The 10,283-nt window shown below is 32.7% G+C and overlaps 3 protein-coding genes across 3 annotated transcripts; all 3 read left to right on the top strand.

The window, feature by feature from the left end:
* The first annotated feature begins 3,704 nt into the window (after positions 1-3,704).
* On the top strand, positions 3,705-5,711 carry LOC116344298. Its single transcript, XM_031772775.1, has 7 exons — positions 3,705-3,798; positions 3,862-3,887; positions 3,950-4,236; positions 4,305-4,528; positions 4,624-4,733; positions 4,815-5,107; positions 5,169-5,711. Exons 1-7 carry the CDS (start codon positions 3,751-3,753, stop codon positions 5,468-5,470), a joined length of 1,290 nt encoding a protein of 429 aa, XP_031628635.1. The 5' UTR covers positions 3,705-3,750; the 3' UTR covers positions 5,471-5,711.
* Positions 5,712-6,836: 1,125 nt separating this feature from the next.
* Positions 6,837-8,809, top strand: LOC116344407. The gene is made up of 7 exons (XM_031772926.1): positions 6,837-6,928; positions 6,997-7,022; positions 7,080-7,366; positions 7,435-7,667; positions 7,840-7,952; positions 8,022-8,314; positions 8,381-8,809. Exons 1-7 carry the CDS (start codon positions 6,881-6,883, stop codon positions 8,680-8,682), a joined length of 1,302 nt encoding a protein of 433 aa, XP_031628786.1. The 5' UTR covers positions 6,837-6,880; the 3' UTR covers positions 8,683-8,809.
* Positions 8,810-9,217: 408 nt separating this feature from the next.
* On the top strand, positions 9,218-10,283 carry LOC116344375. The gene is made up of 6 exons (XM_031772879.1): positions 9,218-9,336; positions 9,397-9,422; positions 9,482-9,765; positions 9,826-9,957; positions 10,015-10,130; positions 10,194-10,283. The coding sequence occupies exons 1-6, from the start codon at positions 9,283-9,285 to the stop codon at positions 10,194-10,196; spliced, it is 615 nt and encodes a 204-aa protein (XP_031628739.1). The 5' UTR covers positions 9,218-9,282; the 3' UTR covers positions 10,197-10,283.

Here is a 10,283-nt window from a genome sequence, read left to right on the forward strand (position 1 = left end):
ATACATTATTCACGATAAATAAATTATTCACGATAGATACATAATAAATGATTTTTTTCATTTCGAAATTCCTGAAACCAGTGTGTCCATAACATATAGAAATAGCACTAAATAGTGTCGATATCTATACTATATTGGTGCACTATATATGGAAGATATTCCGCAAGACACCGTAGCTCACGATCGAAGTGAGTGCGGACGGCAAACATGTTGACGCATACACACAGTTCTTTCTACTGCCGCACGGCAATTTGTGATTTTTTCCGTCTACACTGACTTCGATCGTGCGATACGGTGCCGTAAGGCAATATCTTTCATGTATAGTGGACCGATATAGTATAGATATCGACACTATTTAGTGATATTTCTATATATTATGGACACACTGCCTGAAACTAAAGTTCCCATTAAAAGTAAATTTCCTGGTGGAAAGAATGAAAAGAACCTGAACTATCTGTTTAATATCCTGTTTTTTTTTTTTTCAAGTTTTCAATAGAAAAATATTTTGTTCAATGAAAAATTGAAAGAAAATAAATGGAATAGAAAAATGTGCAAAGTTCTTGCTTAAAAATGTACATAATTCAGAAACTACATTTCCGTAGTTCACTTTCATAATTTGACATAAAAAAAGGAGGTGCAATTATACAATGAAAGTCAACGCAAAATAAATGTGTGTTTGATGAAGTAACTTTACTGATGCAGTGGTTCTTCACACAATGAAGTGCCCGAAAAAAAAATCATTATCATCGGTAACATAAAAGAGAATGTACAAACCATGCATAATGGCTGAAAAATTGCATGAAAATATGAACTCCACCACGATAATATATGTTACAATGTTAAGGTCCACAAAACGTTCAACGAAAATGTCATGCAATATTTTTTTTCAACGGATTTTTTTGTATGTTCGAAACGACAATACATTGTGATTATCATACGTACTTTATCCTCATATTCTGCGCAAAAGAATAAGCTTTTGCACTATGTGCAAAATCTTCCGGATGGAAGAAACTTAAAAGAAAAATAAAGGGTGTTTTTTTAAAAGGTTGAGGATTTCAAATTAATATGCCAGAAATCTTTTTTAAAACATAAATTCCAGAGGTTTTTCTTCCAAACAAAGCAATTTTCACGATTCAAATAAAAAAATATATATTATTTATATCAATTTGAAATCCTAAACCTCTTAGAAAAACACCCTTTACAAAACTGTCGATGATTTCAGCTCTTTTAACAAAAATGTCTTCGCATTAGTTTGTGACATTTTCAAGTGGAATATTTGAATGGCAAATCCATCGATTAGAAGTAACAATTTTCAACTTTTGTACGATGATAATCTTTTTTTCTTCATACAATATCGTTCTATTGAATTCAAGATTTAATTCGATTGAATCGATGGATGCAAAGCTTTTGATTTCTTGTTGATAATGTTTGTTAGAAAGTCTCTCTATTTGTTGACAGTTCTTTGTGATGAGAAATCTTCTCTGTTACTTTTCGCAGAAATCACTCATTCAGATATAGTACATTTGAATTTTTCACACAAGTCTGCCTCAATAGTACAAAAGATTTTGCTCGAAAATCTCGTCTATTTTCGGTTGCGACTATGAAACCATAACCTCGACGTAATTTCGAAAAATTAATTAGATGGTTTCGGTTGTGCGTTTCAAAATGATGGGAGACTGTCATGCAATTGATATGGGAACATATATACTTGATACGATTGTCGGTAATTTAATGCAGGAGAGACGTATTTCGTCTAGTCGGCAAAATGATTTTTTTTTTACTTCTTGGGTGAAGCTGCCACGTTTTGTGTTACGAAATTACAGTTGGAGTTCAACGATTCATTTTAATTGTTCTACATAAATATTATTGCGTAGATCTAATTAGTTGCGAAACAAAATGGCAAACGATGAAGGAAAAAAACAGTGTGCGATGGAAACGTTCGAGATATTCATTAGAGAATTTTGAGGGAGAACATGAAAACGAATCGCTTTCATCTTGCATACCAAATGTATCCATTTTGATTTTGCCGCCATTCTCTTCATATACGAGACAGAGTGAGCAGACAATCGCAATAAATTACATTCATTCTTGCAATGAGAAAAGAAAGACTGAAAATTTTCTTGCTGAAATTACATTAAATTTTTCATTCCAAATTAAATATTAAAAGGCTTTTTTTCGCCACCAGACACCGAAATATTTTTCTTCAAAACAAAAGAAGTCAATAAAGCCTATGTCAACCGTCTGTCATTTATTTACGGCAAATCTGTCACTTCGTCGAACTTATTCCGACCTTTCTTTTTAATGTTGTAACTCATCTACCGAAGGAATTGCTTAAATATTCCATTTTGCTCATATGCATAAGTGTGTTCGGCATGAAATCCAATAGCAGCAAATGTATACAAGCCTAAAAGTATAGTTCTCACTGGCTGTCTGTCATTGAGCAAGGGAAAAAACCCGACATTTTACAACTTTCGCTTTACCAGGATCACATTTTATACCATGCATACGACGTTGATTTTAAATTCGCTTAAATCGAAACATATGCGAATCATTGAAGCTTACACACACATTTCGTTTCTCATTGTTTGTTTTGTTGCCATTCGAACAAATGGCAATCATGAAAAACAGAATATTTAGTATATCAAACGAGTAAATTTCCTGCGGCGTTTTGCCACTGTATGAATCCATTGAAAATGCGAACATGCATGCATGGTGTCCCTTTGTCAGTTAATACAATGAAAACAATGTACGACTGTTATGAAATGACACACAAATACACACAAAAAAACGAATGCAAAAAAGTTGAACATAGAAATAAGAGAGATGGTATAGTAACAATAATCTCCTGTAGAATGGAGAAAGGTTATAAAATGGATTTTTACTAGCTTAGACAATGCCAAAGCTAGTTTGTTCTTGCTCGATAGCGATGGCCGGTTTATGTTTGGACAGGGAATCATGAATGCTTTTTATTCCTTAAAAATGAAATCCGGAAAGTAAATCCCTAGGATGAACCTTTTGTAACATTCGGAAAGGAAAAAAAAGCATTGAATGACACACGAAGACTGATGAATTTCGCCCTCAAACCAATGAATAACCGTTCAGTCTTTGAATCGAATAAACGAGCATTAAATGTGGCTAAAATAGTGCTTAATTGTGTTTGAAAACGATTCAGAGTGGATTTTATGATATCAAAGAGAGTCAAAGAGTTTTTTTTAGTTCAGTCTGTAGAATAGAGTACAAAAAGTCCATGTACAACAAGCTTATATACGCATATGTAATATGTTTCAATGGAAAATTTATCGTTGGGTTAACGCAATATGAAATGTCAAACGAATTAAAATGGAATAAATATTGACGCTTTAGAAACACACGTGTACACGAGCCAATTTAAAGGTGACATGAAAACAGTGTTTGTCAGAAGTGACAAACACATGTGATAATAAAGAATGAGCAATATCAAATGTTATTCCAATTTGTGTCATCTTATAAGGCTGCAAAAATTTAATTAAGAGACATAAATAAAAAAAACTCTGTGGAATATAGAAAAACAAAAATATTTGTTGTTATTGTTAACAATAACATGAATTCATATTCGATGTTTTTCAACGTTAAGAGTGGAGTTATCGTCATGGAATTTTTTGTTTTTCAATATTTTTGCCTATATAAGGTCACACCTGATTCGTCTTTAATCATTCTGTAAATTTTCAGAAACTAAACTACACTCGCGTTGTAATTTAAAACAAATCAACAATGTTTGTCAAAGCTATATCTCTCTGCCTGCTGATGGCACATTTATTGGTAAAATTGTTTGTAATTCGTTTTCGGGAACGTTTTTCTAACAGGCTTTCTCTTATTTTTCAGGGGCAATCTTCAGCGGCTACAAAATTGTACATAATTAATGAAGGAATTACATAAAAGATATTCATTAACGGTTTAACTTTTTTCACAGAATTGGAGCCAAGAGTATAGACATACTATGGAATGAACAAAGTTTCCTCACATTTTGGGATGGAATTACTAATTTTCTTTTAAAAAACACAATTAGCGACCCGCATTTTCGCAGCACACCTACAAAACATGAAATAGTAAACAGGCTTGAAAAGCAAATAAACGAAGGAAACTACAATTTTGATTATACAGACAGGCATGAGGTTTGGATTGTATTCGAAAATTTTATGAAAAATTTACAAAATCCTATTGTTCCTGAAAGTACGGCCAAAATTGTAAAACAATGTGGTAGGTTAATCTATATAACTTTTTTCTTCGGTATTTTAAAATGTATGTTTTTAATGAATCTTTGGTAGATGATTTTGATAAAGTGGGGCCTGGTTTAGAGGCTTTGAGCAAACTTTCCGAAAAAGCCAAAAAATTCATTGTTTTACTCTGTAAATTTCTCCGGCGAGTTTATTTGATGAAAAATATTGCTTTTGGTGCAGAAATGGATGCGTGGCTTACTCCCAAGAAAGAAAATTTCCTTAGGAAAGCTTTATGCCTTGAAAATGAAAGCGGGAAATTGGACAAAATTCAAGTGAGTTTCAAAAATTTGTATTCGATACTTGTGAAGATATGGTTCTATTATCATTTGTATGATTCAGTACTGACAAAGCTTTCGCATTTTTTCAGACCATTTTTATATACGATGAAATGAGCAAGAGCTTTGGAGATGTGATTAATTACATGAACCAACATTTTTATGTGATCAAGCTACCTGGTGTTGAATCAACATGCAAGATGTATTTTTGTTTTGCTTGTTTTCATTTTTACGGTCATTTTTTTATGGGTATTATTAACTAAGTCGTCCTTTTCTTTTTTAGCTTCCACAATACGAATGTGGCCAGATGCTGGAATTCAAAACCATTGCAAGACTTTTTGCAAAAGTCCTTGACTTTCATGAGAGAAAACTGTCTTACGTTGGAGGGTTTCTTTAAAAAAGATGCTAAAGTATCTGATAAGAATGCACTGCAACGCCAAATCGAAAATGGCTTCAATGACTTTACGCAAATTAAAAATAAGCATCTGCTCGTTCAAATATTCAAACGCTTTCTGACTGGATTCAAAGAACCAATCATACCAAATGATATTGCCGTCATAATCAGAAACATCTCAGGTTTGTTAAATTGATTGTAGTGATTTGCTTCTTCGTTATTTCAATTTTAATATTTTTACAGAGGACCAAATTCTGCAAAAGTTGAATGCGGTTCTTGATGTACTGAATGAGCTTCCGAATGCAAATAAAATTTTAATCGATAAGGTTTTACGGCTTATGAGAGATGCCGCAAATGTAGCCAGCAATGATATGGATGCGTCTGCATTAGCAATAAGGGTAGATCAATGCTTCTCTTTTCCAACAACCTTGACGGGAATTATCAATGTGAAGAGACAAGAAAAACCGATGATGGCTCATCTTATCGCTAATTGGGGCGATCATATTCACCTAGATGATTATCTTGACTTTGTGCAGAGAAAATGAGTTTTATCTAATATGTTAAACATGTAAATATTTGTTATCATAATTATCGCCAATTATTATTTAGCCAAGAATTAGATTCCAGGAGTTTTTTTTAATATAACCAGTTTGTTTACTAAAGCAATTTCAAAAAATCTGTAACTTATGCATTTTAGCTTGAAGTTTTTGTTTATATGCGGTGGATTCTTCAGCAAATTAAAATAATCTGTCAAAGTATTGAATCGAATGAAGTTTCCAAATGAAAGAACTTTTCGTTTTTCTTTTCTAGTCCCAAAACTTTCTGAATTCGATATAATTGGTTTGAGCTTTTCATATTGTTATAATACTCATGAAGCTTTTCATTGAAAGTGGTGCATATGTGGCAATGGAGTGCTTAAGATGCACCGTAGACATTTAAAAACGCGGTATGCAAGGTCAAAATTAATTAAAACCAGCGTTCAAAAACGGTTTGACGTTTCTCATACACACCGATTTCAAAACGGTTTCTTCAGTTGGTTTCAGTTGTGCTTTGAACGAAACGGAGCAAGCAAAACGTCCCGAAAATGGATTGTATCGCTGATTAATATCATCAATATAAATATTATAATAGAATAATACTTGTATAAACCAACCGGCTAAGCCTATGAAGAGACAAAATGCGAATTCCCCTCATCTGTGCCATCTTGTATTCCATAGTTGAACTCAATTTAGTTACAATGAATTGAATCGAAAAAGAGAAAAAAAACAACAACAGTAACATGGCTACATAGATCTGTTGACCAGTGAGATACGTATAGCAATGGAATGAAAGAATGAAGAAAGCGTATATGTGTATGTATGCATCAGCACGCATAGATGCACTGCGTGCTATCAATTGTCAAATTTCATACAAAAACAAAAAAACGTGAAGACCCAAAATTACACAAAATAATAGCGACATCTGCTGAACAAATAGTAGAAACTACTGAAGAATTCAATATATGTATTCTGTACATGCCCAATTGCCCATTCAGTCTGGTTTCAAACCTATCAAAAACAATACTGTCGCTACTGTTTTGTGTGGGCTGTGTGATAGTGTGCTGTGCATAGATGTACAGCTCTGTGTGGCCGTGCTATTGTTGTTGTTTTTTCACTTTTTCATTTCAATGCTACAGAATTAAATTCAGTTTTTGCATCTAATTCACACTAAAATCAGATGGCGCTCATTAGCGAGATTCGCAAAAAAAAGTCTCCAATCTCATACAAATATACACCTGCTGGTATAAACACGAAAATGTCGAAAATAAATTCCACGCTTAATTCTTGATGATTCAAATGATGAATAAAATGAAAACACTTTTTGATATATATTTGATATAGAATTCACTTATTCAAATCTTTTTCAGAATACATTCGGAAATTAAACTCGTTTTATTATTTGAATTGAGTTCAGCAATGATAGTTAAAGTTCTACGTGCGTGTGTGATAATATCTATTTTATGGGTATTTTTTTTTTGCAAAATAAAATCGTGAAAATTGATTAATTCAACAAATATTTTGTTATTTTCCAGCGGCAGTCATTTGCGGCGTCAAAATTGTATGTAACTCACTCTTTCTATTAAAAACCACATTTTAAAAAATCAATTTTCTCTAGAATTGGAGCGAAGAGCATTGACGAAATATGGGAAGATCAAAGTTTCCATAAGTTTTGGAATAGTATTACGGAATTTCTTCTGGCGAATACTGTAACAGACCCAAATTTTCGAAAATATCACGTAGATCATGGAACGGTGGACAGGCTTGAAAAGCAAATCAACGAAGGAAACTACAAATTTGATTATGCAGATAGACATGAAGTTTGGCGTGTATTCGAACATTTTATGGAAAAATTAGAAAATCAAATAGTGCCTTTGAGTACGGCCAAAATTGTTAGACTTTGTGGTCAGTTTATCTCCTATTATATTCTGAGTTTTTCAGCACTTTTAATATTTAAACTGAACTTTGATTAGATGTAAGACCAGGGGAAGTAGAAATTGGCTTGGATGCTTTGAGTAAACTGCCCAAAAACAACAAAAAATTCATTGTCAAGCTTAGTAAATTCCTCCGCAGAGTCTGTTCGAAGACGACAAAATTCGTGAGAGGCAATATTTTTGGGCCAGGAATGGATGCTTGGCTTACACCATATAAACAAAAATCGTCTCACAAGTCATTATGTGGACGTGGAAAGAGAGAATTGGAAATTGTAAGGCATTTCTTAATTAGAATTTAAATTACACGATCAAATTTGCAAAAATATCGAAAATTTTAATAATTTATTTTTATTCTCTAATTTAAACGTCTCCAAACACCATTTTTGCAGCGAACATATTGTTCTCTCATTTTTGTTATCAAAATAAGGTTTCTTCTCTTTGCAGATCAAATATTTTATTTACGGTAGAATGAGTGAGAATTTTGGTGATATAATTGGTTACAGGAATGAAAAGTTTCATATGATCAAATATCCAGGTGTTGAATCAACTTGCAAAGTGTAAATATTTTTCTTTTGTTATTATATATTTTTTATTAAAACAACAAATTGCCGACAAAATGTTTACAGATTTAAAAACCCAAGTGTGGCACAATGTTGGAACTCAAGGCCACTGCAGGATTTTTTGGAGAATTCTTTAACATTCATGAGAGAAAACTGTTTGATGTTAGATGGTTTCTTCAAAAAAGATGGGAAAAGGGCTGAGAGAAATGCAATGCAACGAGAGATCGAAAATGGATTACAAGACTATTCTGGAATTAAAAATAAACACATTTTGGTTCAATTGTTTAAATGTTTCTTAAAAGGTTTCAAGGAGTCGGTCATACCACACGATGTCGCCGTTATTATCAGAAACAACCCAAGTAAATGATTAGCAAGCGATTTCTTTTTTGTGTCAAAAAATTCCATCCAAATTCATATTTTTACAGAGGACCAAATTGTGCAAAAGTTGAATGCAGTTCTTGATGCATTGAATGAGCTTCCGAATGCAAATAAAATGTTAATTGATAATGTTTTACGGCTTATGAGAGATGCTGCAAATATAGACAGCAATAATATGGATGCGGCTGATTTGGCAATAATGGTGGATCAATGCTTCAGCCTCCCAACAACTTTAACGGAAATTGTGGATGTGAGGAGTCAAGAGAATCCCATGTTGGCACATCTCATTACTATTTGGGGTGATCATATTTATCTCGATGATTACCTTGACTTTGTACAGAGGAAATGAATTTGATCTCAAGCTATATATTATATCATTCTTTTCGAAAGGAATACAAACAATAAATAGTATACGCATATTAGTAACACAATCCACACAGCTTCATCTGGAGACACGTGTGCCATTCAATGTCTCAGCGTGCCTGTATCTTAACTCCATATTTTAATTAAATATTTTGTCACTCTTTGTGGAACATGTCATTGAATGAAGCGTTGAATTTCAACTTATTTCGTTTCTTTCTTGTTTTTATGGAAAAATACAAAATGAGTTTCTAATGTGAAATGTCAAAGGAAATAAATTTATGCATTTTTATAAATGTCAGCGTCTTTTGCAATTCACAAATGTTCACCAAATGTGGAACACAGCTAATTTTTTACGCAAACGAATTATAATATTGAATAAATTCAGTATATATTCCCCGAATATGGAGATGAAGATTAAAATATCATTGAATTAAATTTGAATTCGATTAGATGATATATTGAAAAAAATAAAATATGTTCGCTATATAAGACACAGTATTTTATAAGATACAGTATTTATTATACACTATAGAACTAGCTCTAGAACTGTTTCAGAAACGGAGCCGAAAAATTTTGACGTTCAAACATGACACCAACACTTAAAGTTGTATGTCTATGTCTAGGACTGGTTTTCTTATTGGTAAATTTCACTATTATTTCTTATTTGTTCTTTCTGTTTGCTAATTTCCTTTCACTTCAGGGAAAACCATCAATAGCGGCTAAAATGTAAATACGGAGTACCTTTTTGCAAATTAAAATTATTTACAAATAATCTCTCCTTATAGAATTGGAGCTAAGAGTATAGATCAAATATATGATGTCGGACTGCTACCATTTTTTGATAGTATAACCGAGTTTCTTATAAAAAACGTTGTACGTGATCGATATTTCAACATAGTATTTGGAAAAAAACAAACGATAAATAGGCTTGTGAGTCAAGTCAATGCGGGGAACTATACATTTGCCCCTGAAGATGGACTTGAAGTATGGGATGTTTTCAAACAATTTCTGAGAACTGTTGAAAATCCAATCGTACCCGAGAAAAGCGCCAAAATTTTAAGACAATGTGGTATGATCTTCTATAATATTTTTACCGTTTCAAAATTGGTGAGAGAATGAACCCTTCCAGAAATGAAGTCAAACAGCGTTGAACCCGGTTTGGAGGCGTTGAGCAAACTCTCTGACAAAACCAAAAAATTCCTCGTCAAACTTTTTAAATTCCTTCGAAGAGTCTGCTTGTCAACAAAACCATTTGTAAAAGGTGATGCAACATGCAATTGAACGCATAACACATTTATAACACTGTCTTTTCAAAAAGGCAAGGTTTTTGGACCATATCTGGATGGCTGGCTTACGCCTTACAAGGGGAAATCATTATTGAGATTTTGTGCTTGTGGTGCACTTGAAGGAGAATGTGATCAAACGTTCGAAACAGTAATAACTTTTGAACTTAAATTATATGAAACTATAATATGATTTCCCTTTAAAAATCTCTAGTAGAAATACCAGATTTATATGTATGCGAGCGAAAGCTTTGGAGATATAATTGGTTACCGGAATCAAAAATTTTATATTATTAAATTCCCG

This window comes from Contarinia nasturtii, unplaced genomic scaffold (assembly GCF_009176525.2).
Source record: "Contarinia nasturtii isolate CC-2019 unplaced genomic scaffold, AAFC_CNas_1.1 Cnas_scaffold_1037, whole genome shotgun sequence".
Classification (NCBI taxonomy): Eukaryota; Metazoa; Arthropoda; class Insecta; order Diptera; family Cecidomyiidae; genus Contarinia; species Contarinia nasturtii.